Source organism: Myiozetetes cayanensis, unplaced genomic scaffold (genome assembly GCF_022539395.1).
Source record: "Myiozetetes cayanensis isolate MyiCay16 unplaced genomic scaffold, myiCay2020 scf35, whole genome shotgun sequence".
Lineage (NCBI taxonomy): Eukaryota > Metazoa > Chordata > Aves > Passeriformes > Tyrannidae > Myiozetetes > Myiozetetes cayanensis.
The window spans coordinates 58,080-86,052 of record NW_026087577.1 but is presented as its reverse complement, the minus strand read 5'-3'; the positions used below and the strand labels follow the sequence as shown (position 1 = coordinate 86,052).

Below are 27,973 nucleotides of genomic sequence, written 5' to 3'. Positions count from 1 at the left end.
CCGCCCATTTCACCGAAACCACGCCCCTCCCGGTCTCATCAGCCCGTAACGGGGCGGGGCTATACCATAGTGGGCGTGGTCTTTACGGCGAAGCCCCGCCCTCCCAACCCCGCCCCGCCCCGCCCGCCGCGGGGTCCCGGCGCCGCCGCCGCTCCCGGTGGTGCCGCCCGGGCCTCGCCGCTCCCCGCGCCGCCGCTCCCGGTGCTGCCGCCGCCGCCGGCTCCTCCCCGCCCCCGCTCCCGGTGCCGCCGCCGCGCCCGCGCCCGCGCCGCGCGCAACAGGCGGGCTCCCGGCGGAGCGACAAACCCGCCCCGGCGTGACCGAGCGGCCGCGGGCGGCCAGCGGAGCGCCCGCCCGCCCGCCCCGGGGCCGGGCATGTGCGGCGGGGCGGCGGGCAGGGGCAGGGCGCCCGGGCAAGGGCGTTTGAAGGAAACGTGAGGCGCGGCGGCGGCGGCGGCGGCGGGATGGAGGCGGCGGCGCCACGGCGGAGGAGCCCCGAGCCGCGGGAGAAGCCGCCGGTGCCGGACGGGGAGGCGGCGGGGGCGCCCGCGGGGGCAGCGGGCGCGGCCCCGGCCTCGCCGGCGGCGACGGCGGCGGCGACGGAGCAGATCGTGGCGGAGGGCGAGGCGGCGGCGGCGACGGGCGGCACGTTCGTGCAGCGGCAGCTCGGGGCGATGCTGCAGCCCGCCGTGAACAAGTTCTCGCTGCGCATGTTCGGCAGCCACCGGGCCGTGGAGATCGAACGGCAGCGGGTGAAGTCGGCGGGCACCTGGATCATCCACCCCTACAGCGACTTCAGGTGGGGACCCCCGGGCCGCCCACCGCGACCCCCCGCCAGCGACCGGCAGCGGCACCGGCACCGATCCCCCCCGCGCCCCGGTGCCCGCTCCGGCTCCGCCCGGTGCCCGCCGCTGTCCGTGGTGCTGAGCGCAGCCCGGCCGCCGTCGGGGCAACAAGTGCCGGTGGCCGGGGCTCCGCACCCCTCCAGGGAGACGGCTGCCTGTCCCCGGAGCCCCGGGCCGCGCTGTCCCAGCCCTTTCCCCGTCCCCGGTTATCCCGCCCGCACGGACAACTCTGTTCTGCCTCATCCACCCCCCGGCGTTCCCGGTGCCCCGCGGGCAGCAACAGCCCCGCCGAGCCCCGGAGCTCCGCTGACCCGGCCCCGGGCGTGCGGAGGCGGACGCAAGGGCTGCCCGGCTGTGCCTCGGCCCCGGCAGCTCCCCCCGCCCTTCTCGGTGCTGTTTTTAATTTGGTGAGCAGCCGCCACCTCCCTCCCCCCACACTCCGGGACATGAAATCCCGCGGCTGGAGCAGGGCTGGGCACCCGGCGAGGAGCCGGGCCTGGCTCGCGGTGTCACCGGGATCACCGCGGGAGCGCGGGGATGGATGATGTGGGAGGAACTGGGTGTCACGGGGATGTTGAGTCATATAGGGTGGGCTTTCTCCATGGGGGATGAAGATGCCAGGCAGTCATCTCCCCGCAGCAGGCTGTGACACGGATGATGTCCCCAGCCTGGGGGGCACCTCGGAGTGGGGCTGGCACCCCACGACAGGTCCACAGCACCTGTAGCCATCTCCCCTCATTGCTGGGCCCTGGCCACGCTGGCCCAGCACAACACCCAGGGCTGCCAGCCCCGAGAGCCCTTTTCCCAGAGAAGCCATCCCAAAGTTTGTGAGGCTGAGCTTGGCCAGGAGCTGCTTGTGCAAGCAGTGCCATGAGGGGAGCTGGCAGGTAGACAGCCAGGGGGATTACACCGGTGTTTATCACATTATGGGGATACACAAAGGCCGTGGAGATCAGGGCCCCGAGCGCTCGGCCTGACACCGAGTGAAGGGCAGGGCCTGTCCTAAAGAGCTTAAGCCTAAATCTGACTCGAGAGCTCTGGGCAGGTTCGGACACTGTGGGGACAGTTTCCCTGCTCAGGATGAGGTGTTTCTTGGGGCAGAGTGTGGAGGTGAGGAGGCAATTGCTCAGCCCCTCCCTGCCTTGGCTGGTGTCTCCTCACCTGACCCAGCAAACCCTGGACATGGCAAGAAGGTGTTAATTTGTGAGAGGCTCCTGATCCTGGGATGGCTCCTGACCTTGAGGTGGGCTCCTCAACCCTGGGGTCGCTCCTGGCCCTGGGGTGGCTCCTGACCTTGGGGTGACTCCTGGCTCTGGGGTCTCTCCTGACCCGTGGGTGGCTCCCAGCCCTGGGGTGTCCCCTGCTCCCTGCCAGGTTTTGGTGCTCTCTCAACTGAAGGAGTGTCTTGTGGCATCACGACTTCCCCTCCTCTCCCTTCCCTCACCTGCAGAGATCCTGGTATCCGTGTCCCAGGGTGGGTGCAGGGTGGGAAACACCCGGAGATTTCCATCACCTGCCAGGGCTGGTTTGGATCCACCAGCACTAAGAGTTGTCCTGAGGTCACCTTTGGAGATTCGGGTCTATACCCACAGCCAGGGCTGGGGCTAATGGGGGCACCTCCAGATGGGAGCTGGACTTGCTTTCCCAGGGGCCCGGGGAAGGCTCTGAGCTGGGATCCCAGGAATCACGAGCCTGGTGGAGAAAGGCTGTTATGTGTCTGCCTGAAGAATGAAAACATCCCAGGGGCATTTGCATATGAACGGGGATGCTGGATGTCCTGACATAACCAGCTGCTCCTGGAATATCTTGGCTTTTCCTCCAAAGCCTCTGAGCTCATCGAGTCTCAGCAAAAGGAGGTGGATGAGGGGTGCTGCAGGCCCGGGGCTGTGCAGCTCCTGCCCAGTGTGCACCGGCAGCTCCTTTGGAGACAGACATTCCTCCCACCTTCCCCTGCTATTGGCATTGTCCATCCTTGCTTGGCTGCAGCCTGGCTCACCCCAACAGCCTCCCCGAGTCCCTCGGCCGCCCCAGGAGCTCGGCTGGGTTTGCATAACCAGCAAAGCTTATCCCAAATCCTGCTAAGCCAGCCTGGGTGGTGGCGGGGAGCTGGCGGATGACAGGGAGCTCCAGGGAGCAAAGCCCACGTTCTCCCCGAGTTCTCCACGGGGCACACGTCAAGTTTGGGCTGGGGGGCACACGTGTGCGTGCGCTGTCACGCCACCAGGAGATGGGAGTGACAGCCAAGCCCCTCGAGCTCCAGCCCCCCACTCCCACACACACAGGAGGTGACGTTTGCAACCCCGGACCCCTGGCCCGGTGCCGAATCGCTCCTCTCCGCACACGTTTACTCACATCTGTCCCAGCCAAGCAGCAGGGTCTTACTCATGTGTGTGGGCAGGCACGTGTGTCCTCAGCACCTGCCTCTCGTGCTCTGCTGGACTCCAACTTTGAGCCTGGTTTTGCTGTCTAACCCTGCCTGTGTCCTGCCTGTCCCTGCTCCATCCCCGCCCCGCTCCGTCCCCCGCGTCCCCACCCTGCAGGTTTTACTGGGACCTCATCATGCTGCTCCTGATGGTGGGGAACTTGATCATCCTGCCCGTGGGCATCACCTTCTTCAAGGATGAGAACACCCCTCCCTGGATCGTTTTCAACGTGCTCTCGGACACTTTCTTCTTGGCTGACCTGGTGCTGAACTTCCGGACAGGCATCGTGGTGGAGGACAACACGGAGATCGTCCTCGACCCCCACACCATCAAAATGAAGTACCTGAAGAGCTGGTTCCTGGTCGACTTCATCTCCTCCATCCCTGTCGACTACATCTTCCTCATCGTCGACCTGGAGACCCAGGTGGACTCTGACGTCTACAAGACAGCGCGGGCCCTGCGCATCGTCCGCTTCACCAAGATCCTGAGCCTGCTGCGCCTGCTGCGCCTCTCGCGCCTCATCCGCTACATCCACCAGTGGGAGGAGGTGAGAACCCCTCGGGGGTCACCCTGGTTGGGGTTTCAGGACAGCTCAGAGGTCCCTGGCTGTGTGGTCTGGCTGGCTGGAGGGCAGAGGGGGCTCCAAGGACTGTTCTAGGAGAAGAGTTTCCCTGCAGCTCCACCCCTGCCTGTCCCCCAGATCTTCCACATGACGTACGACCTGGCCAGCGCCGTGGTGAGGATCTTCAACCTCATTGGCATGATGCTGCTGCTGTGCCACTGGGACGGCTGCCTCCAATTCCTGGTGCCCATGCTGCAGGACTTCCCCGAGGACTGCTGGGTCTCCAAGAACCACATGGTGGTGAGTGCCTGTGCAGGGGTGATTCCAGACAGGATCTGCCACGGGAGGGAGAGGATTTGGTTACACATCTCCTGCTCCAAGGCTGGAGCTGCCTGGAGCTCTGTGCTGCTGAGCAGCATCTCTCTGCTCACAGCAGTGAGATGGGGCACAGGGAATCCTTGCCTCAACTTCCCATCTCAGCCCACCTTACTGGAGTCAGAGAATCCCTCAGGGAGAGGACAGGGCAGTGGGACTCCTACCTCCTCCCCAGAGCAGGAGCTGGTGCCACCTCAGGGCTTTGCACCAGCCCAGTGCCTCCTCCTGGAGCAGAGCTTGACCTTTTAGTCCTGGACACATTCCAGCAACCCTTTACTCACCAGGGTTCTCAACTCCCCAGCTTAGGGAGGGGGGACTGATGGGGAGGTTCAACCCCTCAGCTCCATCCCACAGCCTGTCCCTCGCCCGCAGAACGACTCGTGGGGGAAGCAGTACTCGCACGCCCTGTTCAAGGCCATGAGCCACATGCTCTGCATCGGCTACGGGCAGCAGGCGCCCGAGGGCATGACCGACGTCTGGCTCACCATGCTCAGCATGATCGTGGGGGCCACCTGCTACGCCATGTTCATCGGCCACGCCACCGCCCTCATCCAGTCCCTGGACTCCTCCCGCCGCCAGTACCAGGAGAAGGTCAGCGGGGTGGGGGGAGAACTGTGGGGAGAGCCCTGGCTCGAGTGGGTCTGGCTCCGGCACCTCTGCCCTTGCCACTCACCCTGGGGGTGTGGGGAGGGACCTCAGGCTGCCCACTGGGGTAGAGGCACCCCATTCATCATGCTTGGATTTGCACCCTGACATGGTGAGCCCCCCCATCCTGGTCTCTGCCCTGGGAAGCCCCTGGGACGCCCTGCATTCTGCCCCGGAGGTGGCCTTTTGGGATGGGGCCCTGGAGCAGGGGTGAGCCCTCACTTCTCACCACCGAGGAGAGCGGATGCACTGTCTGGCCATGCAGAGGATCCCAACTCATCCCTGTGTGCCTCCCCCTTGTCTCCACACAGTACAAGCAAGTGGAGCAGTACATGTCCTTCCACAAGCTGCCCGGGGACACGCGCCAGCGGATCCACGAGTACTACGAGCACCGCTACCAGGGCAAGATGTTTGACGAGGAGAACATCCTGGGGGAGCTCAGTGAGCCCCTCAAAGAGGTGGGGGCAGCCACCCTGGGATGGGTGACCCCAGGGGGAGGAGGGGCCGATACTCGCTGGGGCCAGGCTGGGTGACATCCCTGCTCCCTCACCCCACAGGAGATCATCAACTTCAACTGCCGCAACCTGGTGGCCAACATGCCCCTGTTTGCCAACGCCGACCCCAACTTTGTGACTGCCATGCTGACCAAGCTGCGCTTCGAGGTCTTCCAGCCCGGGGACTTCATCATCCGCGAGGGCACTGTGGGCAAGAAGATGTACTTCATCCAGCACGGGGTGGTCAGCATCCTCACCAAGGGCAACAAGGAGACAAAGCTGTCTGATGGCTCCTACTTCGGGGGTGAGGCTGGCCTGGGGGGCCTGGAGAGCTGAGGGGGGTGAGAGCCGCCCGAGGGGGGGAAGGGGGAGAAGAAATTGGGGCATCGCTGATGTTTCTGCCTCCCCGTCCTCCTGTTGCCCAGTGCCAAAGGCTTGGCACCACCTCACCCCAGGCTCTGGGGCGCAGAAGGACACCCCCCATGTTCTCCTGGGGTACCTTGCTCAGCAGATGGGATCAGAGGGGCAGTTGGAGTGCTGAGATCTGGGGCAGAGGGGGCATCTACCACCCCACCACCGGGGAGGAGAGGGGATTTGAATCAGAACGTCTGAGACAGTTTATAGGTTATAGGCACAAGTCTGAGAGGAAAATAGGCCAGGACACCACAGCAGCCAGGCCTGTGTCTACCTGGACTGGGGAGAGAGGAAAAGGCCGTTCCTGGCCATGGGTACAGCTGTGGCTGTCCAGGCTCTGGGGTCTGTCCCTCCTCCCGAGCCCTGCTCCACTCTGTGCAGGGTGTTGGGGTGCCAGGCAGTCCTGTTCCCACTCTACCTGCTGGGAAAGGGGTGGATGGCGGTGTCACCCTGACCCCGAGCCCCGTGTCCCTGCAGAGATCTGCCTGCTGACCCGGGGCAGGCGCACGGCCAGCGTGAGGGCCGACACCTACTGCCGCCTCTACTCCCTGTCCGTGGACAACTTCAACGAGGTGCTGGAGGAGTACCCCATGATGCGCAGGGCCTTCGAGACAGTGGCCATGGACCGCCTGGACCGCATAGGTGAGGAGAGACTGAGCCCTCTGTGCCCACTCCCGGGGGCCACATCACCCCGGCCCTGCGGGTGACGGTACCCCAGACCCTGTGGATCACAGCACCCAGTGCCCAGCAGTGAGGATGGGGGAAACACACAGGCAAGGAGCCTGCCCCCAGGATCCCTCTCTCCTCCAAGGCAGTGCTACAGGACTGGTTTCCCAGGGGAACCGTCACCCCCCCATATTTGCACTGTCTGGTGCTGGCCAGCTGCTTGTCCTCATCCCTCCTTGGCTGTGGAGGACAGGCAGGACCCCAGTCCCCATTCTGGAGCCTTTGGAGCCAGGACTCCCGCGTTTTGTCCCTGCTGCTTCCTCTGTCCCAGCCCAGACCCTCCCCAGGGTCTTGCTTGCCCTGGCACACCCGTCTTTACTGCCCTTCCCTGCTGCCACCCTGCCCTCCGCAGTGTCCCCGAGAGCAGGGTTGGTGACGCTCCTGCCCTCCCCCCAGGGAAGAAGAATTCCATCTTGCTCCGCAAGCGAGCCGAGCACAGCTCGGGCCCCATGAACACCGAGATGATCCAGCAGATCGTGAAGCACGACCAGGACATGGCCCACAACATCCAGGACCTGCAGCAGATGGCGATGGGCCGGGAGCTGAGCGGGAAGCCGGTGATCTGGGAGCCGCTGGTGCACGCTCCCCTGCAGACGGCGGCCGCCACCACCAACGTGGCCATCGCCCTGACCCACCAGCACAGCCTGCAGGCCCACATCTTCCTGCCGCCCTCCTCCATCTCCAGCCCGCTCTCACCCGACGCCACCCTGCTCGCCAAGCCCGTGCGCCGCTCCCAGCCCAGCCTGGGCGGCTCCCGGCCCTCCTCCGTGAGCTCGCCGTCCGGGGCGCAGTCCCACCTCCAGACGCCCGCGGCCGGCTCACCCTCCTCCCCCATGGTCCAGTCCCAGGCGCCGCTGGAGAGCGGGGCCCAGAGACCAAGCCATGGGGCGCAGCCCGTGCCACGAGCAGCGCAGAGGGGGGAGATGCCGGCGGGGGCCAAGCAGCCTCCGGGCGGCTCCCAGCCCCAGCTCTCCAGGTCCCGCGGCGCCTCGGTGTCCACCTCGCTGCTGCAGCAGGCGGCGGGGGCGGCGTCCCCAAGCTCGGAGCAGGCGCTGCCGCCGGGGAGAACGCTCCACTACAGCCTGTCCCGAGCCACCGGCTCCCACATCTCCCTCCTGATGCAGCCCCAGCAGCTGGTGAAGCACAGGAGCATCCAGGGCCTGCCGGTGGGGCGGCTCACGCAGGATGTCCGGCTGCTCTCCGCCTCCCAGCCCTCCCTCCCCAACAAAGTGGCCCAGCAAGCCGAGGGGAGCTCCTTGAAGCAGGGCAGGAAATCCGCGGGGAACCTGGCCCGCAGGTCCTCCCCCTCGGTGGCCGGACTCCTCGCCAAGCCGTGCCCGGGGGTCCCAGCCCAGCCCTCACACCCGCAGCAGATGCCTTCAGGATCGCTGGCTCAGCCCGCCCGCCCCGCGCCGGGAGCCTCCACCCCGCAGTCCCCGGTCTCCACGTCCAGGCAGGCAGCAGGTCCCTCCCGCAAGGGCTCCGTGGCCTTCAGCCCCGAGGTGGAAACGGGGAAGCCCAAACTCCCGTCCAACATGTGAGTCCCGGCGGCACCGAGCGCAGGCAGGAGGGACCCGGGCGCCCCGAGCCGTGCCGGGGGAAAGGTGAGCTGAGAGGCGGCACCCGGGGCCTTGGAAAGGCTGTTTGGGGCACGGGGGCAGGGCAAGGATGGGCATGGGGCAGCCCCAGAGCTGGCCCAGCTGGGTGAGGAGGGGGCTCTACTGACTGCCCCGAGGGGGGGACCCTGCCCGGGCTTTTTCATGACCATCTGTCCTGAGTCCTGCCCTCGTCCTGAAGGCACAGGACAGGACAGAGCCCTCGCCCCAGTTCTGGCCTCTCTGGGGAGTTCAGCTCCCCACAACTGCCCCTTGGGGACCGGGCCCCCCACGCTGTGCCCGCGCATCCCAGGGCCCGTCCTCGGGGTGGGGTTGGCGCTGGCGGCTCCTCCAGCTTGTCCTCTGTCGCAGCAGAGGCCACCCCACGCCCTCCTCGATCCCCAGAGAGCTTTGCTTTGCTTTATGGGGGAGGAGGGAGAGGCAGCCCCCCAGGTCCACTGCCGGGGTGGGCGGAGGGGGATGGAGACCGTGGCAGGGGCTCCCCGGGCAGGCAGAATGTGGGGGGGCAGGGCCAGCAGCGACCAGGTCCCCCCTCCCCAAGACCTGGGGGCAGGTGCCAGGAGCTGGGGGGTCCTGGGCAGGGCTCCCCTGGTGTGAGGAGTGCCAAGCAGCAAAGCTGGGGGCAGAGGGGTCTCCACTGAGCGGCCCCCCAGTCCCTCTCCCCGGCTTGGGGGAGCATCTTGTCTCGGAGGTGCTGAGTCCCTGCAAGGTTGGGATGTGCTGCCAAACAGGTCCCACACCCGGGCACTGTGGCCTGGGGCCAGCCTGGGGGGACCCCACTGCCTGTGGCTCCAGGAAGGTGCTCAGAGGGTCAGCCCGAGGGGACCCCTCTGTGGCTCCAGGGTGATGCTCAGAGGGTCACACCGGGGGAACCCCATTGCCTGTGGCTCCAGTAGGATTTTCAGAGCGTCAGTCTGGGGAAGACCCCTCTGTGGCTCCAGGAGGATGTTCAGAGGGTCAGCCCGGGGGGATCCTGCTGTGGCTTCAGGAGAATGCTCAGAGGGTCACTGGGGAGACCCCTCTGCGGCTCCAGGATGCTGCTCAGCCCGGGCTCTGCTCCCCGTGCCCTGCCCTGCGGTCCCGTTTCCAGGCTGCCTGGAGATGTCAGCCACCAGCACCGCAGCGAGTGAAAGGCTGTCGCCAAGAGATGCCAACCCCGGGCAGCGCCCGGGGGACAGGCGGGGCTGTGGGGTCACCCCCTCCTCGGGGTCCCCACAGCCGCCCCACGCCGCCCCTCCAGAGCCAGTAGTCTGCAATGTGTGTTCGAGCCGTGGCTCTGCCGAGCAGCCGAGCTCTGCTTACAGTGTCGCTTTGGGCCAAACCGTGTTCAGTCCTGGTTAGAGTAGTGTCCCCTCCGACCCTGCCACGCTGTGCCAGCTGCTTCCCACTCCCGGAGTCAGGAGCCATGGCTTGTGTGGTGCTTCGGGGCTCGGCTGCCCCTGGGAGGGGCCCGCCGGACCCCCGGCACAGCGGGCGAGCTCGTGTGTCCCCCGTGGTACCTTACCGAAGTTGAGGTCTTCAGTTCTCCCCCGTCGTGTTTTGGTTGTCGGGAGCAGCCCGGAGCGCAGGGCTGCTCCGGGAGCCCACCGGGAATCCCGGCGGCGTCTGCCAAGAGGGGATGCCCAGCACTGCCTTTTTTTTTTTTCCCATGGACTTCAACTCCCTTTCCCCGCCCACCCCCACGTCCCCACTGCACCCCCGTGGTCCGGCAGCCCCTCGGGCAGGGGTCTGCAGCTGGGCCGCGTGTCCAGCGTCCCCGGGCTGTGTCCACACTGCGTGATGTCGATGTCTTAGTGGTCATCCTGGTGTCCCCCTGCAGAGCACACGGGCCGGCCCGGGTGGCACCGGGAGCGGCTCCACTCCCAGCGGCCGAGCCACTGGTGCACCCTCCCCGCGCTGGCAGCCGGAGCCACCCCGCGCTCCTGTCACCTCGTCCCGGTGGGGAGGCACAAGGAGGGGGCTGGAGGGGCCGGGGGGTGCCGGCCGTGCGCGAGTTTAGCCACCAAAGACCATGACCCTCCACTCTTGCACTCACGGCAGTCCATGTACAGAGCTTGTAGTTTTCATATCGCAGAGGATTTAAAAGCAGGTTTTTTTTATTTTTTGGTCGTTGTACATAATGGATTTAAATAATAAAGAGAGATTCTGAGCTGTTCTTGCGGGGAGCCTCTTTCTGCACTGCCTGGGGTCCCCCAGCGCCCTGCCTGGGGGATGGGATGGGATGGGATGGGATGGGACAGGGAGCCTCCTGACCCTCTGCAGAGCCGGGAGCAGCCAGGACATCCTCGGGAGCCCTTCGAGGGGCCTCTCCCCGGCCCCACAGGCCCGGGAGGCACAGCAGCAGCCCAAAGGCAACAAGTCCTCCTCCCGCCCACCCCGATCACTTTCGGCCCCGGAGAGATTAATGTTTAATCTTTGGTTATTTTCCCCTTCCATCTCCCTTCCCTTTATTAACGGGGGGGACGGGGGAGGGGCAGGTTTGATTGCAGAGCAGACTCGAGGCATTAACGTGATTAAACGAAGGTCACACGGTGCAAGGTGGGCCGGGGAGCCGCGGCGCCCTCTTTGCTCTGCTGCTCACCTGGTGCGGGGCTCGGGTCTCAGGTGCGCCCTGCCCACACCCCCAGCGTGGCACAGGCAGGGGACAGGCAGGATGTGGGTGCAGGCAGGGCTCAGGAAGGATGGAGGTGCAGGAAGGACGAGGGTGCAAGCAGAACACAGGTGCAGGCAGGGTGAAGGTAGGACACAGGCATAGGCAGGATGCAGGCAAAGCCCAGGTGCAGGCAGGGTGAAGGCAGGAGTCAGGCAGAGCACAGGCAGGGAGTCAGGCAGAGCACAGGCAGGATGCTGGTGCAGGCAGGACGCAGTCACAGGCAGGACACGGGTGCCACCCCCCCACCCCGTGCCCCACCGACTCTCCCCACGGCAGCCCCACATCCCCGGGGCAGTCCCTGCCCGCAGGGCGCTGCTGGCAGCCCCAACGTGCCCCCCTCTATCCCCCCCAGCAATTAGGCTCGGTGGCACACGATGAGCTCAGCGCTGATTAGCGGTTTCTCTCTAATTTGATTATTTCAGATTACCCCGCAGCCAGCCCGATCAAGGGGGCTCGGGGGCTGCCCGGCCCCGAGCTGCTCCGCGGGGCTGCCGAGGGCCGAAAGACCATTCCCTGGAAATGAATTCCAGCCAGCATCCCATGTCCTGTTACTATTCCAGGGCTATTCCATCCAGCCTGTGTCCCACGCCCCATGGGCTGAGGCAGCGGGGAAGGGACCGGCGTCCCGGGGCACGGCAGAGCCCCGGGGGTACGGACAGAGCCCGGGGGTACGGACAGAGCCCCGGGGGTGATGGACAGAGCTCTCATGCCGGCCCCGGTGCTCGGTCCCCAAGGACGCCCGTCCCTGGGGGCCGGTGACACCGCCCCGAGCCACCGCGTCCCCGGCGGCGGGGAGGGGGATTAGCGGGCGCCACGGAGGGATTAATTAACTCGGGTGAGCCGGGATTAGGGGATTCGGGGGGATTCGGGGCGGACGCCAATCTGTAGGGCGGGGGCCGGGGCAGGAGCTGCGGGCAGCGGCAGGGGAAGGGGCCACTGCGTGTGCCCACCCAGGTCACGCCTGCGGGGACCCCCCCCGGCACCCGAGGTCTCGCCTGCTCATACAGGTGTGTGGTGCACTCCACCTGCACAGAACCCACACCTGTGCTGCACCCCACACCATAGCGTATGGATCCTATAACTGCACGGCACCCTATAACTGTAGGGCACCCCACACCATAGGGTATGCACCCTATAACTGCACCGCACCCTATAACTGTAGGGCACCCCACACCATAGGTATGGATCCTATAACTGTAGGGTACCCCACTCCCCCAGCTCTCACCCCCCAGCCCCAGCACACACCTGCCACCTGTCCCCTCCAGGTGCACCCCCAAATTCACCTGCCAGGGATCCGTTTGGCCCCGCCCATGAAGACACGCCCATCGTCTTAACCCCGCCCATAGGCCCATCGGCCCCGCCCCTCAGCCGATTGTCCCCGCCCCTCCCCGCCCCCGCGCTCCAGCCGGGCTCTCTCTCCATTCCCCCTCTCCACCAATCACCTGCGTCGGTCCCGCCCCCGCAGCGCTCCTATTGGCTCACCCCGCTTGGGCTCATCCTCGCACGATGAAACGGACCAATGGGCGCCGCCCCGCTGTCGCCCCGCCGGCCCCGCCCCTCGCGCGGAGCACGCCGGGAGTTGTAGTCCAGACACGTCTCATCCAGCGGCCTCGCCCTCTGGCCGGGACTGCGAGTCCCGGCGTGCCCCGCGCGGAGGGGGCGGGGCCAGCGTGGCCAGAGGATCCGCGGGCGGCGGGTCCGGACACGGGGGAACCATGAACGGCAGCGGCACCGGCGGCGGCTCCGCGGCGGCCGAGAGGGAGGAGTTCACCGCCTTCTTCCCGCAGATCGTCCGCGACCTCACGGAGGATGGGCTGGGCCACCCGGAGGTGGGGGACGCCGTGGCGAGGCTCAAGGAGGTGAGCGCGGGGGTCGGGGGGCGACGGGATGGGGTCAGGGGTGACAGAAAAGTGTCGGGGGTGACAGACAGGGGCTGCGGGCAGGGCAAGGGGTGGAAGGCGGCGGGTCGGGGGGTGACGGGGCCAGGGTCGAGGGGGCGGTGGGCAGGGCAAGGGTCAGGGATCGGAGGGTCGAGAGGAGACGGGACAGGGTCGGGTGGGAAAACGGGACAGGGTCGGGGGGTGATGGACACGTGTTGGAGGACAGGGGGCACGGCGGGAGGGTCACGGGGGGCTGCGGGCAGGCGCTGCCCGCGTCCCGGCGCTCCCGCAGGTGCTGGAGTACAACGTGCCCGGCGGGAAGTGCAACCGCGGGATGACGGTGGTCGCCGCGTTCCGGCAGCTGGCGGGGCCCGGGCAGCAGGACCCCGAGAGCCTCCGCCGCGCCCTGGCCGTGGGCTGGTGCATCGAGCTGGTGAGAGGCGCGACCCCCCCCCCATCCCCACCCCGGCCCCGGGAGGGCATCCCCTGGGCTCCCCCCTGGCCCGCCCCTAACCCGGCCTCCCGCAGTTCCAAGCCTTTTTCCTGGTGGCCGACGACATCATGGACGAGTCCCTGACCCGCCGAGGGCACACCTGCTGGTACAAGAAGGTGAGAGCCCTCAGGAGCCCCCTGATCTCTCGGGGGGGGTCCTGTGGGGGGAACTTTGTGACACCTCTCCCTGCCCTCCTGGTGCAGGAGGGGATCGGGCTGGATGCCATCAATGACGCCTTCCTCCTGGAGTCCTCGGTGTACCGGCTGCTCAAGAGATACTGCAGGGACCAGCCCTACTACCTGCACCTGCTGGAGCTCTTCCTGCAGGTGAGCCTGGCTCCCAGCTCCCTCCCTGCGGCATTTCCCGGGATCTGGGCCCCTTCTGGAGGTTTGTGGGCCTTGGAGTGTTCCTGAAGTTCCTGGGTGTCCTGCTGGACTCATGGCCTTCCTTCTGACCCCACAGGGCTCGGGGTCTCGCTGTGCTGTTGGGGATTTGCTGTGGGGGGAATAAATCATGGAATCACTCGTTGCTTTGGGTTGGGAGGGACCTTAAATCTCATCTCATTCCACATCCCCTGCTGTGGCCAGGGGCACCATCCACTAGACCAGGTTGCTCCAACTTGTCCTTGGACACCTCCAGGGATCCAGGGGCAGCCACAGCTTCTCTGGGCAACCTGTGCCAGGGCTTCCCCACCTTCCCAGGGAAGGATTTCCTCATGATACGTCATCTAAATCTCTCCTCTTTGAGTTTAAAACCACCTCCACCTCGTCCTGTCCCTTCTGCCCATGTAAAAAGTCGCTCTCCCTCTCTTTTATCAGCCCCTTTAAATGCTGGGAGGCTGCAACGAGGCCACAAATCCTTTCTCTCCTCTCCAGACGGGCTACCGGACGGAGCTGGGGCAGATGCTGGACCTCATCACTGCTCCTGTGTCCCGGGTGGATCTGAGCCGCTTCAGCGAGCAGAGGTAACAGGGGCAGGGGGGGCAGAGCTGTGGCTCCTTCCCGGCCGTGTTGTGGCCTCAGCCCGATGCAGGGGCTCAATTTTGGGAGGAGCTGCTGGTCCCTGCTGGCCCTGAGCTGCAGAGCTTGGGCCTTGGGGCTGAGCCTGGTGGTTCTGCTGCAGGTACAAGGCCATCGTGAAGTACAAGACGGCGTTTTACTCCTTCTACCTGCCCGTGGCTGCCGCCATGTACATGGTGAGCGGGGTGGGAGCGGGCTCAGGAGGGGCCTCACCCCGCTGTGAGGCTGCCCAGGAGGGCAAGGTGCTGGAAGGCAGGTGCTGGAAGGCTTTATTCCCTTTATTCCACCCCCCCCATCCTCAGGTTGGTATCGACAGCAAGGAGGAGCACGACAACGCCAAAGCCATCCTGCTGGAGATGGGGGAATACTTCCAGATCCAGGTGGGAGGCGGCTCCGTGCCCCTGGGGTGCTCTGCCAGGTGCCGGCTGCGGCGCTGAGGTTGTTTCCATGGCGGCACAGGATGATTACCTGGACTGCTACGGGGACCCTGCCGTGATGGGGAAGGTCGGCACCGACATCCAGGACAACAAGTGCAGCTGGTTGGTGGTGCAGTGTCTGCGCCGCGTCACGCCGGAGCAGCGGCGGATCCTGGAGGTAAATCCGGGATCACGGGCCCGGGAGAGGGGGTGTGGTGCCGTAGCTCACACCTGAGGCGCCTGGGTTGTGAGCAGGAGAGGGCAGCAGGGAGAGCAAAGCTCCTGCCTCCGAGTCCCGATGCAGCGGCGCCGTGAGCCGGGGCTGGGTCTGACTCACTCCGGGTTTTCCCTCAGGAGAATTACGGCCGCAAGGAGCCCGAGAAGGTGGCGAAGGTGAAGGAGCTCTATAACGCCCTGGGCATGGAGGCGGCTTTCCAGGAGTACGAGGAGAGCAGCTACCGGCGGCTGCAGGAGCTGATCGGGCAGCACGCCCGGCGCCTGCCCCGGGACATCTTCCTGGGCCTCGCCCAGAAGATCTACAAGCGGCAGAAATGATGGCGGGAGGGGGGCCTGGCCGGGGGGCGGCCGGGCCTTTGATTAGTGGGGAGGGGGCGTTCCCCCCTGCCTGGAGCTGCTCCGTGCCCTGGGTGGGGCCGGGGGCGGGTTGTAGAGGGTGCGATGGGATGGCCGGGGGGATGGTTCATCGATCATCCCCTCCCGCCCGTGTGTGTCAATAAACATAATTTATTGCGGGTGCGTCGCTGCCTGGTGTTGGCTGGGGACGGGGCTGGAGGGCGGGGAATGGGGATGTCACCCCCCTTCCCCCGGCGTGGTGGAGGGAGGGGGGGGGATGCCCGGAGCGCCGCCCCCGCCGGCGGGGCGGGGACCGGGCGGTTCCCGGCGGGCGGTGGCGGGGCCGCGGCTCCTCCCTCCCTCCCGCAGCCGCATTCGCCGCCGCAGCGCCGAGGTGAGCGGGGACGGGGCCGGGGATGGAGCCGGGATGGAGCGGGGGATGGGGACGGAGGGGGATGGGGCGGCCGCGCCCCGGAGCGCCGCTCCTTATCCCCGGGGCCGAGGGATGCTCGGGGTCGGTGGATGCCCAGGGCCCTGGATGCTCGAGGCCGGCGGATGCCCAGGGCCCTGGATGCTCGGGATCGGTGGATGCTCGGAGCGGGCGGATGCCCGGGGCCCTGGATGCTCGAGGCCGGCGGATGCCCGGAGCCGCCCGCCCGCGGTCTCCGCTGCCCGTTCCCTGCCTGCGGCCTCCGGCAGGTGCCGGAGGGGCCGGGATGTCTCCCGGGAGCGCCGTGCCCGGCGGTGCGGCGGCGGTTCTGCAGCGGTTACCGGAGCTGGGTTCGCCCCAGCCCCAGAATGCCCGCGGTGCCGGGACCCCCCCACCCCACCTCGCCACGCCGAGGCTCCAAGGGCGTTTTCTCCTTGACGGCATCTCCGAGACGCTCCCGACCCTCTGGAGGGAATCCAGCCCTGGAGTGGCCAGAGCTGCCCGGGATCACGCCCGGGCCACGCTCCAGGGACCAGTAACCGGCTGCAGCTCCTGCCCAGCTGCAGAGCCCTGAGCCCATTGGGAAGCCACGGGGCAAGCCCAATCTGGGGGCACATCCCCGTCTCTGACCCCCAGACCCCCAAGCCAGGCCCTGCCACAAGGTCACTGCTGTCCCTCTCGCCCCGGCCGTGCCTCTCCAGGTTTGTGCCACTGCATTTTCCCCTGAGGTGGAGGGTGTTTTGGTGCTTCCAGGGAGCTGGATGGTCTGAAGACAGAAGCTGTGGGGCTCTCCGGGGAGCCCCTGCACCCCCAGCAAGGCGGCACCATGCTGGCTCCCAAGAAAGGCCTCCTGTGCAACCTCAACCACATCCACCTGCAGCACATCTCGCTGGGGCTGCACCTCTCCCGGCACCCCGAGCTCCAGGAGACAGACGGTTCCACGGGTGGGGGAGACCAGACTGGCTGCAGCCACTGCCCGGAGAACCACGAGCCGGTGGACGCCAATTCCAACAATCCCTCCGTGAAATGCCGGTGTTGTGAGTCCCACGGCCCGGAGCCGGTGACGCTCGGGCTCCAGAACCAGGCGCTGCAAGGGGATTTCCCCTGCCTGCACAGCGAGGGGGAGGAGGAAGAGGAGGAGGCGGCTTCCCCTTGTGATCCCCCTTGTGATTTGGCTTCCTCCTCCTCCTCATCCTCCTCCTCTGTCAGTAGCTGCTCCGATTTCAGCTTGGATGACTCCCCGGTCTCCGTTTACTGCAAGGGGTTCTCCATAGAAGAGTGCCAATCCCCTGAAAACCACTCCAACATCATTCCCATAGAAAACGTCCAGGATGGCGAGTCTCTGGCTGACCAGGGCAGGACGTGTGAGGGAAGAGACGCCAACCACAACTCCCCGGTGCTCCGGGCACCCAAGAAGAGCCCGGACAGCCTCTGCAGCGCCAGCTCGCTCGACTCCCAGTGCGACGAGCCCTCTCCCGGCACAGCGGCACAGGAGACCACCAGGCCCCGTGCTGACCTCGACCCCAACTGCAACCCCCTCCCCGAGTCCGATGCTGCGCCTCCAGCACCGCCCGTGCCGGAGCGCCGGGATGCCGGGATGCCGAGCGCTGCCCCCGAGCCCCGGCCCCGGGCCGGCGGTGTCCCCCCGCCCGTGCCCCCCCGACCCCGGCGGAGGATGCAGGTGCTCAGCGCGCAGAGAGCGGAGCAGCCGCGGCCGGCGGAGCCCGAGCCCGGCCCGGGGGAGCTCTGCAGGGACACGGCCCCGAAGACCATCACCTCCTTCCACGAGCTGGCCCAGAGGAGGAAGAGGAACGCGGCCGGGCCCGCGCCGGCCCAGGCCAGGGTTGACCGCAGCGACTGGCTGATCGTGTTCTCGCCCGACACGGAGCTGCCCCCGACCAGCGAGCTCCTCTCCGGCACCGCGGGCCAGGAGCCGGCCAGGCCCCAGCCTCAACCCCCGCGGGACGGGCCAGCCAGGCCTCCCGGCCCCCGGCAGAGAGAGGTGACGACGTTCAAGGAGCTGCGGTCCCGCAGTGCTGCCAGGCAGCCCAAGGGCCAGAGGGCAGAGCCGGCCCAGCACCCCCCAGTGCCCCCAGGGACGGCCCCGGGCTGGGGACCCCCTGCGCCCCCGGGGGGACCGGTGTTGGCCCCGGCCGACGGCCACCAGCTGAGGAGGAGACCCCGGCCCAGCCTGCAGCCCATCGCGGAGGGGCAGCCGGGGGATGTGGAGGAGGGGGGGCTACCCCCGAGGGAGAAGGGACCGAGTGCTGCCCTGGTCCGGAGTCTCGGGGGTCCCGGCGGGGGCCCCACCGGGTCGGGGGCGGCCCAGAGAGAAGACGAGACCTGCACGGGGGGTGAGTCTGAGTCTCTCCTGGCTGGGTCGGTTGGGGAGGTTCTGCCGGGGAGTCGATGAGGTAGATCCCGGGGCGCTCCGGGCCGGGCAAGGCCGGGGCCGTCTCTTCGCTACGCGCGGGGGTCCCCCCGCATCCCCGGCGCGCTCGGCGGGACGCGCGGCCCGAGAGGCGCCGAGGCTGCCCCGGAGCGGCCCCGCTCCGCCCCGCGGCTCCCAGCGCCCTTCCTCCGCCGCGGGCTCGGCCCCGCCGCCCGGCCCGGCCCGGCCCCGCCGCCCTTCGCCCGCCGCCGGCCCCGGGGCTCCATGAGCCGGAGCGACCCGGGCCCCGCCGCCGGCCCCGGGGCTCCATGAGCCGGAGCGACCCGGGCCCCGCCGCCGCTCCTCCACCGGCCCCGGGCAGCGCTCCGCAGCGGCCTCGCCTGACCCCGCCGCTCCGCTGTCTCCAGCCAGGCCCGAGCCGCCCAATCCTGGAGCCACCGCTGGAGCCGCCGCTGGAGCCGCCGCTGGAGCCGCCGCTGGAGCCTCCCGGCCCGGCGGGGGAGCGCCGAGGGCCCCACGGGGAGCACACGAAAGGTGCCGGGGGACGGGGCTGCGGGCCGCCCGTCCCGGGGCGGGTCCTGCCCGGAGCCTCGGCGGGGCCGGGGGATGGACAGAACGGGGGCGGCGGGGAAGGAGGAGGAGGACGCAACCCCCGGGGCTGCGGCGGGTGCGAGGGGCTCGGGCCCCTCGGGGCGGGGACAGGCAGGGACAGGCAGAGGAAGGGCAGGCAGGGACAAGGCAGCGCTTCCTGCACCGGGCCCGGCCCAGCCCGCCCCTGGTGGGGCCGGAGGACGCGGGTGGGGCCGCCCGCTACTGTGTCCCCCGTGGGGACGGCGGGTTCCTCGTCCCTGTCCTGTGCCCGGTGGGTCCCGCCGCGCTGACCCCTCCGTTCCATCCTTCCCTCCCTCCCTTTGCCCGCAGCGCTGCTGGTGGCCGTCAGCTCCGCCGTGGACAAGGTGATCGCCCACTTCAGCACCGCACGGAACCTCGTGCAGAAGGTGAGGGGCTGGGCTGGGCTGGGCAGGAGGGGCTTTGGGAGCCCCCGGGGGAGGGATTTCCCCCCATCTCTGCCCTCTCCCTGTGCCTCCCCACCTCAGGCCCAGCTGGGAGACAGCCGGCTCAGCCCCGACGTGGGGTACCTGCTGCTGCACACCCTGTGCCCCGCGCTCTACGCCCTGGTGGAGGACGGGCTGAAGCCCTTCCAGAAGGATGTTATCACAGGCCAGAGGAAAAACTCGCCCTGGAGCGTGGTGGAAGCCTCTGTGAAGACAGGTGGGGGGCGAGGTCTGTGGCGCCTGGGGGTGCCTGGAGTCCTGTGCCAGCCTGGAGTCCTGTGCCAGCCTGGGCTGGGGGCGGTTGTGAGTGCCCCGAGCAGTGACTGTCCCTGCTCTGCACCCCACAGGCCCCAACACCCGCTCCCTGCACTCCCTGTGCTGGCACGTGGCCGGGCTGGCCCCGCTCAGCAGCTCCAGGCAGAAGTTCCACGCCTTCATCCTCGGCCTTTTGAAGTGAGTGTTGACACCACCCCCACCCCTGCACCGACCCCGCTGCCGTGGCAGGTTGGAACAGTTACCAAGGGCTCTAATTTGGGTTCCCTTTGCCTTCTTTAGCATTAAACAGCTGGAGCTGTGGATCTCTCACCTGCAGAAGAGCCCAGGTAAGGACACAGTGCCCAGGAGCTCCATCCAAGCCCTCCCATACCCGCCAGGCTGATAATCCCACACTGAGGTCGGGGTTTCCGTAGTGGGTGAGGGATCATAGCTGGGTTGGATGATCCACAGTGGATCAGGGCATCATTTTCCACAGACCATGCTTCAGCACAGAAGGTGCTGACCGACTGGGACAGCCCAGCTGGCTCTGGGAGGGGGTGGCGGTGACAAGGACAGGTCGTTCTGCCCCTGCCCAGCCCCGTCCTTGTCTCCCAGGCGTGATCTCCGTGCTCTACTCGCCCACGGCCTTCTTTGCCCTGAGCCAAGGCCCCCTTCCCCACCTCGCCGACGAACTGCTGCTGCTCATCCAGCCTCTCTCGGTGCTGACCTTCCACCTGGACCTGCTCTTCGAGCACCACCACCTCTCTGTGGACGTCCGGCCCCTGTCCCGGCGCTTGGAGTCGCCGCTGTCCCCACCCCGTCCCCCCCTTCCAGCTCGGGGGGCAGCGTCTCTGGGGGGCCAGGCTGGTGCTGCTGGGGCCAGCCTGGAGGATGAGACGCCCCCCGATGCCCTGGGGAGGGCAGGGGGCACAGGGGGCAGCACGAGGGCCCGGCCCCAGGCTGCCATGGGTGGGCTGGTCCCTGCTCCCCCCGTGGGGGCTGCCCTGCACCAAACCCTGCAGCACGTGCTGCGCTGGGGGGACCAGCTCAGCCGCGCTCTGTGGGGTAGCTGAGGGATCCCCCGCAGAGCCACCACGGGCCCCAGGAGGGTCCTGAGGGCACCGAGAGCGGCCTCGGCGGCTGGTGGGGCCAGCTGAGCCAGTCCTCCAGGATTTACAGCGCTGCCAGCAAGGAGAAGTTCCCCTCGGTGTGGTGGACGAAGCTGCGGGGGGCTGCGGGGGATCCCGGCCCCGGCCAGGCTGTGCAAGCCCCAGCGTCCCTGAGCGAGGCTGGGGGCACCGAGCTGCAGCTCCTACAGACCAAAGCTGGCCCCCAACGCTCCGGCCCCAAGCCCAGCAGCAGCTCTGACACCTCGGGGACCTCTTCCCCCGAAGACCTCGTCCTGCCCCCCGAGCCGGATGATCCCTCTGCTGGAGAGAAGCTCCTGGATCTCTCCCCGGCGCCTCCTGCCAACGGGACCCAGGCAGCGCCTTCTGGCCCGGGGTTGGGTGGTGCTGGTCCTGACAAGGGCAGCTGGCTGGGCCGGCTCTTCGGAGCCACCAGCCCCTCATCCAGGAGCTTCCCCCCCAATCCTGACACCGTCTTGGCCAGGTCCAGGTAAGACCCGGCTTGGGCAGGCAGAGGGGGAAGGGTGGTGTGAGCTGAGGAAAGGTTTCTGTCCCATGGAGAGCTCCCCACGGGCCTCTCGGGGGTCTTGTACTGCCCCCTGTCCCGGGTTGGTGCTCCTGGGATTAGGGAGTGTCCTAAGTGCTGCTGCCGTCGCGCCTGGTCCTGTGGAACAGCAGCAGCTCCTGGCGGGGCTTTATGGGGCCCTTCCCCGCTCCCAGATCAGCAGAACGGTCTGAGCAGGGTGGTGCAGGATGGAAAAGCTCCCGGGTGAGCTCGTGGCTGCCTTTGCTTTGTGGCAGGAGACCGTCCCACTGGCTGTCCCCCAGCCCTCGTGTCCTGGCCGGGGTGGTGAAGGGGCTGGCGCCCGACAGGCCCCGCACTCAGGAACAGCCAGAGAGGAGCACGGCCCCCCCAGCCCAGGCCCAGAGGTGAGGCAGGACGTGGTACTATCCGGGGCTGGGAAGCTGGTGGTGGGTTTTTCTGGGTGGGGGAAAGCTGGGGGTGCTTCCAGACAGGGCCTGGGGGTCCCACACAGGGCCTAGGGGTCCCACACATCTCTTAAACTGAAAGGCACCGTTCCACGTTGCCCACTCTGTGCCTGCCCGCCCCGAGGATCCCCATCTCCCGCTGAGCTTCGGGAGAGCCCGTGGCTCTGCCCACCTGGGATCGGTTGTTTTTCCCAGATGCTTTTGCAGGGAATTTTTTAGCGTTTCCCCGTGGGCTCTGTGGATTTGTAGCAGCTCGTTTGGGGCAGCCCTGGGGCAGCTCTGGCCGGGTCGTGGCAGGTCAGAACAGCCTGCAGTTCTGTGTCCCAGAGAGCAGGGTGGGTGTGTGACCACCCCAAACCGTGCTGGGCTGCTTCCCTTCCTCCCCAACCCTCTCTGGCTCTGGCCCTGCTGTCCCCACACCCTCTGCCCTGGAGCTGCTCCCACTGCTCCCCATCCCGGGGTCTGCTTGGCAGGACATCCCCTCGCTCAGATCCCTCCTCAGGTGGCACCTCTGCCTAAGGAAGGGGTCACCGGCTCCAAACATGGGCATCAACCCCCCCCTCCCCAAGTGCTGTGGGAGCCCCTGGGGGTCCTCGGGGTCCCTGGGGAGGCGAGTCCCCGATGGTGATTGTGGTGCAGGGCAGTGCGGGCGCTGTGCGACCACACGGGCACCGCCGACGGGCACCTGAGCTTCCAGAAAGGGGACATCCTGCAGCTGCTCTCCACCGTGGATGAAGACTGGATCCGCTGCTGCCATGGAAACAGCACCGGCCTCGTTCCTGTTGGTTACACGTCCCTGATTTTGTGAGGAGGCGGAGGAGACCCGGGGAAGCAGCCGAGCCCGGCGGAGCGGGTGCCGGCTGCGGGAAGGGATGTCCTCCTGCCGTGGCTTCACCACTTCCAGGGCTTTATCACCTCCTGGGGACTTCACCACCTCCGGGACTTCACCACCTCCGGGGCTGGCGGCTCGCAGGGGACCCAGCCCTGCGCCTGCCACTGCTGCTCCTCCGCATGGCGTCCCCGTCTGCCAGCGCCACGCGTGTCCCCGCGCCCGGCACCGCTCCGTGGATCCTCCGTGGGAGCCGCTCACGGTTCCTCAGCTGCTGCCCACGCCCGTGCCAGGCCGGGGGGACGAGCCCTGTCCCTGCCTGGCACTCACAGCCCCGTGTGTTGCCTCCGTGCCATCCCGTCTCGCCCACTGCTGCCACCTCCACGTGTCCCGCTCTGTCCCCCCGTGGCCGGTGGCCCCGCGCAGCCCCAGCACTCTGTACATAGTTGTGACCACGGGAATGAGCTTGTTCCACTGGGAAAAGGCTGGAAATAAAAGGTTGTGACTCACGTGTCACTGTGTGAATGGATCAGTGGGGCTGGCAGGGCTCATCCCACTGTGGGTGGCCCACGCTGGAAGCGCTCCCGTGGGAGCAGCCGGGATGTACCAGGGCTGTGCTGGTGCTCGGCAGCCAGGCTGGCACACCGGGCAGGGAGCGTGGGGAGGCCTCACACCCCGGCAGAAGGTGCCCAGGCTCCTCCACAGCGTGGGACGAGGCGGCTGCAGCCGGGAATAGCCCTGGAGAAACATCCCCAGTTTGGCTGCTGGGGAGCAGCCCCACGCACTGGGAGCTTGCACAGCACTGGGAATGGTCCAGGTCGGTTGGTTCAGTTGCTCGTTCAACTTCATCTAATCCTCTCACTGCCACAGCATGTCAGGAGGGCCTGGTTGTCTTTTTTAAATTTTTTTGAAGGTGTCAGCACCCGGATTGGGACCTGCTGGCAGGACAAAGCCGCTCTCCTCTTATTCTGTTCTCGTTCTCGCTTCCCCTTCCGGAATTTTTCCCTCTCAGACGAGGGACATCTTATCCTAATTGGAATGTTACTTGACTCGCCTTGAGGAGGTTTGATTGAAACCCACAGCTGCTCCTGCACTTTGAAATGGGGTCACACCAGGAGGGGAAGGAGCCAGGTGGTATTTTGAGTTTGTTTGTTTTTTTAAATAGCCCTGCAAGGCTTGGCTGCAGCCTCGGGTTTGAAAGGAAGGTGAGTTTAGGGGTCAAGCCCAGCGTTTTCATGGCCAGAGAGAGTCAGGCACCAGGGTTTACATCCTGGGAACAGAATTTGTGGATTTAATGGTGTCCTGTCCCCAACCTGCCTCGCACAGGGTCGTGGTCATGCATCTCCAGCCCCACACGGTGACTTGTGCTGCCGTTTGTCCCTCCTGCTGCTTCTGCAGCACAGCCAGAGCCACTGGCAGCAGAATAAATCCTCCAAAGTGCCACCCACCACCCATCTGGCATATTTGGGAGCTGGGGCAGCGCCTTGGGAGAGAGGGAATTGGAGCTGGAGCACAGCAGGAGGTCAAGCCAGGGCAAGGACAGACCCTCAGAGCCACGGGATCGTGGAATCAAAGAATAACAGGATCATTAAGGCTGGAAAACACCTCCAGGATCATCCAGTCCCAACCTGTGCCCCATCCCCACCTTGGCCCCCAGCCCAGAGCACTCAGTGCCACGGCCAGGCCTTCCTTGGGCACCTCTAGGGGTGGGGACTCCAAACCTCCCTGGAGCCCATTCCAATCCTTAACAACCCTTTCCAGGAGGAAATTCCTCCTGATGTCCAACCTGATCCTCTCCTGGCACAGCTGGAGGTCATTCCATCTCCTCCTGTGTCATTACCTGGGAGAAGATCCTGACCCTCATCGGCTCCCCCCTCCTGTCAGGGAGTTGCAGAGCCAGAAGGTCCCCCCTGAGCCTCCTTTTCTCCAGGCTGAGCCCCCCCAGCTCCCTCAGCCCCTCCTGCTGCTCCAGCCCCTTCCCCAGCTCCCTGCCCTTCCCTGCCCACGCTCCAGCCCCTCAATGCCAAGAGGGGCCCAAAACTGAGCCCAGAATTGGAGGTGCCAGCCCTGCCCTGGCCCTGTGGCCACTGGGGCTGGCCCAGATCAGTTGGCATTGCCTGGGCTCACCTTCAGCCTCTTCTCACCAGGCACCTTCCAGCCCCTCTTCCCCCATCCTGGAGAGTCCCACGAGGGTCGTTGTGACCCAAGGGGGGCAGTTCCTGACCCTTTGTTGTCCCTCAGCCTGCCCAGCTCCACCCCCGCAGAGCCCACGGCAAAGAAAAACCCCCCGAGCCAGCCGTAGGAAAAAAGACTTTTTTTTTTTTCCATTTAATACTAGACTCTCAGGATTGAGATGCAGGCTTTTTATGCAATTACATCCAATGTTAAAATTGGTAATACATAATTTACAAAGATTAACATCAAAACAATGATCTATTTAGATATGCTTTGTAAAAAGGAAATATATTAGCAGCATTTATTTTCAGCAATCACACAGCCTACACCCATGCAGACTAAGGTTCAGCTCTATTTGCAGTAACGTAGTGCTTCCTGGCTCCGGCGGCGATCCTGGGGACACAACGGGTCTGCTCAGTATTATAAAATAACCGGAAAAAAATAAAAAAAGTCATTAATTTCTACACCAGTAAGAAAAAACAAGTCTTTGCACTTACCTAGAACATTTGATTGTCTAAAAAACATTTTTCGTTTAGTCTTTCAACAAAAGAAAGATAAAATGACAGAGCTAGTGTCTCGCTTCTGTACGCACTTTTATTATTTTTTTTCCCCGTTTTTTTTTTTAAAAACTTTTTTTTTTTTTAGTGTTTAACACCATTGGAGACAATGATTTTTTTTTTTTTTTTTTTTTTTTTTTTTTTTCCTGTTTGAAACTAAATGAGACAACTCGAGGGGTTTGGACATGCGATATTCCTACTACACGCACGAGTATTTTATACTCAGGGTTCCTGGTACTGTACAGTGCTTCTCTACAGTAAGAAAATATTCCAAACTATTTTCTTATTTCTTTTTTTTTTAATAAAATATTTTTTTTTCTCAAAGGGTTTTTTTTCCTTTCTTTTTTTTTTTTTACCCTTTTTTTTTTTTGCTATTTTTTTGCTTTTTTTTTGTTGCTGTTGTTGTTGTTGTTCCTCTTTTTTTTTTTGAAATCAACACATAAAAGTTAATGGAATGAGTCATGTTCCACTAAGAGTAAAATAATTATAATAATAATAACAAGAATGTACAGTAGGACGAGCTTGGTCCATAAAAAGGAACATGTAACTACGGTATTGCTTTACATCCACGCAGCAGATATATACAACTTGGCACATTAAAAACTGGATCTCTTATAAGAACACCTAAAACAGGACTGTAAATGCATTGTGTACGTCTGAGACAGGAAAGCAAAGCCACGCCCGGGGGGGCCAGCGGGTGCCTCCCACCCCCTTTGGGATGTGGGGGTAACGGGGGTGGGAGCGGGGTGGGACCCCTGGCCAGGACGTCCAGCTGTCCACCAGCACACGAGGGTAGTGTTAGCATCGATATATTCTACAGCTCACGACAAACACTCGCTCGGATACTGCCTGAGGGGCACGGAGTGAAGGGTTCCTTGGTTTTGTATTTGCTCTTTTTTTTTTTTTTTTAAAGTCCTTTTTTTTTTTCCTTTTTTTTTCTTTTTTTTCTTTGTGTTTTGTTTTTTTCTTTTGTTTTGTTTCTTTTTTTCCTTCTGAACAGCTTTTTAATTTGCACAACACAACGGGACGCACGAGAAACCACAGCTTATCAAAAAAGAACCAACAGCGATGGTGGCGTCAGGATCCCGACTCGCTTCTTACAAAATTCCTCTGCAAGAAAAAAAGTGGAGGGGGGGGAAAAAAAAAACAACCCAAAACACAAAACCCCTTCCCCTCCCCCCCCCAAAAAAAACCACCAACAAAACCAAAAACTTCACACCCCACCCACCCTCCTTCCCCCCACCACGACCCCTGCACGGCCGGTGCCTCATCCCAGCGCTCCTGCCCCGCTCTCCGAGGGCCTCTGGAAGCTTCTCCTTGGCACAGGCCACAGGGTCGTCCCACGGTGACCCCCCCGTGCTTGGCTGGGCACCTTTTTTTTCTCTCTTCTTGGAACTTGTGCAAATCAGAGGCATTTTTTTTAGGGCAGCCTTTCATTTCAAGCCACTGGGTCTTTTTTTTCCCCCCTCTCCTCTGGATTCCCTTTCCTGGCGGTGCTGGTACCATCACAGGTTATCAGTGACCATGGGGAACACTCTCCTCAGAGTAAACTCAGTCCTTTTCCTCTCACCTCCCCATTTTTTTTCCTCTTTTCTTTTTTTTTTTTTTTAAATTTCTTTTTTCTTTTTTTTTTTTGAATTTTTTTAATATTTTTTTTTTCCTCCTCTTGAGTGGGGGGGAAATATCGAGCAAAAAAATAAATTAAAAATTTGACCATCCCGGACAATATTAACCACGAGGTTTTTTCCTCAGTACCTAAACATCAATACAAGGCACGCCCACCAACACACACACACCAAGAGCACTGCAGAGCAGGGCAGGGCGGCGCCCCGGCCCTTTTAAGTGCTGCTGTTTGTAGTTTTTTTGTGTTTGCCGCCTCCTCCTCCTCCTCCTCCTCCCCCTGGGCCGGCGCGGAGGGAGGTCGGGCCCCGGCCCTCGGGGCTCGGCAGCCCCCCCAAGTCACAGCCCCCCAGACCTCGGGTGTCACTTCCTGAAGCTGCTCTCGGGGATGCTCAGGGTGCGGCGCCGGAGTTTCCTGCCCGACCCCTCCTCCAGCAGGTAGGTGACGTCGATGGCTGTAGAGAACAACAGGATCGAGGTGAGAAAGGGAGGAAAGTGGGAATTGCTGTGTAATAGAAGGGTTAACTTTGTTCATAAAATCTTACGTGTATAAAGGAATAAGGAATTTTTGTTATAATTCAACAAGGTAAGTTTCATGGACATCCTGCTAATCAAGCAAGTATCAGTAAAAATAATTGCAGACATCTTGCTGAACAAACAAGTATCAGTACTAGTAAAATTTACAGCTGATAAGAACTGCAGCTTTTATCTCTGACAAATCCCAGATGACCACTCAGCAACAAGCCACGAACTCAAGCCATAAAGCCATCGCATTCAAAACCCGGGACTTGGAAATGTATAAAAAGGAACATTTACTACATTTTTGGGTGTGCCTCAGCAGGGCGCTTGCCCTCCAGGCCACCCAGCGCTGTTTTGCTTTATTATCGCTTGCTTAATAAATTTATCAATGTTTAATTGGAATTGAGTTGTCTAAATTCTTAGACTAACTTATAACACCGTCCTTAAGGTGGGAAAACACCCCCCTGGAACATCGAGGCCAGGCTGGGGACTGAGAGGCACGTCCTGAACACGAGGTTCAAGGAGCAGCTTTCCTGTTTGTTCCTGGTTGTTTGAAGGGTGTTTCCAGCCACAGTGATATCCAATATGCAGATATATCCAACACACCCAAGAGTGAATTTAGCCCTGAGCTATGGCTGGACCAGACAACCCCCAGAGATCCTCCCAGCCTCGGTTATTCATCAGTCCAAACCTGTCTGGAATTGCCAGAACATGGGAGAGACTGGACAGGGCTCATCAATTAAAAGCCAAGGAAAGGTCAAAAGAGACTTTCCTTTTCTTCTTGGCATATCTGTTACTTCCTCAGTTGTAAACACGGAATGATGGGGGGGTATATTATATATTATATTATATTCTGTATAATATTAAAAATATTATACAAAAGCATTATA

General features: G+C 63.9%; 4 protein-coding genes across 5 annotated transcripts in view; 3 read left to right on the top strand and 1 right to left on the bottom strand.

Annotated features, from left to right (window-relative positions):
• Positions 1-464: 464 nt before the first annotated feature.
• HCN3 (hyperpolarization activated cyclic nucleotide gated potassium channel 3) lies at positions 465-10,255 on the top strand. 2 transcript variants are annotated; one of them, XM_050327832.1, is made up of 8 exons: positions 465-799; positions 3,386-3,815; positions 3,969-4,130; positions 4,578-4,796; positions 5,162-5,308; positions 5,408-5,648; positions 6,236-6,400; positions 6,881-10,255. In XM_050327832.1, exons 1-8 carry the CDS (start codon positions 465-467, stop codon positions 8,023-8,025), a joined length of 2,844 nt encoding a protein of 947 aa, XP_050183789.1. In that variant the 3' UTR covers positions 8,026-10,255. The 2 variants fall into 2 exon arrangements, with proteins under 2 accessions (XP_050183789.1, XP_050183790.1); XM_050327833.1 differs by having other exon boundaries at positions 683-799; positions 3,550-3,815.
• A 2,180-nt stretch (positions 10,256-12,435) lies between these two features.
• Positions 12,436-15,239, top strand: FDPS (farnesyl diphosphate synthase). The gene is made up of 9 exons (XM_050328013.1): positions 12,436-12,612; positions 12,926-13,066; positions 13,162-13,242; positions 13,330-13,452; positions 14,002-14,090; positions 14,249-14,321; positions 14,448-14,525; positions 14,605-14,739; positions 14,916-15,239. The coding sequence occupies exons 1-9, from the start codon at positions 12,469-12,471 to the stop codon at positions 15,114-15,116; spliced, it is 1,065 nt and encodes a 354-aa protein (XP_050183970.1). The 5' UTR covers positions 12,436-12,468; the 3' UTR covers positions 15,117-15,239.
• A 746-nt stretch (positions 15,240-15,985) lies between these two features.
• RUSC1 (RUN and SH3 domain containing 1) lies at positions 15,986-22,721 on the top strand. Its single transcript, XM_050328014.1, is given in 10 exon segments — positions 15,986-17,918; positions 18,364-18,492; positions 18,878-18,954; positions 19,054-19,228; positions 19,359-19,464; positions 19,567-19,613; positions 19,882-20,336; positions 20,339-20,883; positions 21,195-21,323; positions 22,023-22,721. Coding segments are annotated over 10 exon segments (3,360 nt in total). The 5' UTR covers positions 15,986-16,390; the 3' UTR covers positions 22,192-22,721.
• Positions 22,722-24,511: 1,790 nt separating this feature from the next.
• The window catches only part of ASH1L (ASH1 like histone lysine methyltransferase), a 58,915-nt gene continuing 55,453 nt past the window's right edge, over positions 24,512-27,973 (bottom strand). Inside the window, 1 exon segment of the mRNA XM_050327791.1 lies at positions 24,512-27,019. Coding sequence (XP_050183748.1) covers positions 26,928-27,019 — 92 coding nt within the window. The 3' untranslated portion in view covers positions 24,512-26,927.

Bases quoted from the DNA above. Each gene is read 5' to 3' on its own strand.
- HCN3 (XM_050327832.1), top strand. From the start codon at position 465: ATGGAGGCGGCGGCGCCACGGCGGAGGAGCCCCGAGCCGCGGGAGAAG. The intron at 800-3,385 runs GTGGGGACCCCC...CCCACCCTGCAG, and splicing joins CACCCCTACAGCGACTTCAG to GTTTTACTGGGACCTCATCA. The intron at 4,131-4,577 runs GTGAGTGCCTGT...CCTCGCCCGCAG, and splicing joins TCTCCAAGAACCACATGGTG to AACGACTCGTGGGGGAAGCA.
- FDPS (XM_050328013.1), top strand. From the start codon at position 12,469: ATGAACGGCAGCGGCACCGGCGGCGGCTCCGCGGCGGCCGAGAGGGAG. The intron at 13,067-13,161 runs GTGAGAGGCGCG...GGCCTCCCGCAG, and splicing joins TGGGCTGGTGCATCGAGCTG to TTCCAAGCCTTTTTCCTGGT. The intron at 14,740-14,915 runs GTAAATCCGGGA...GTTTTCCCTCAG, and splicing joins AGCAGCGGCGGATCCTGGAG to GAGAATTACGGCCGCAAGGA.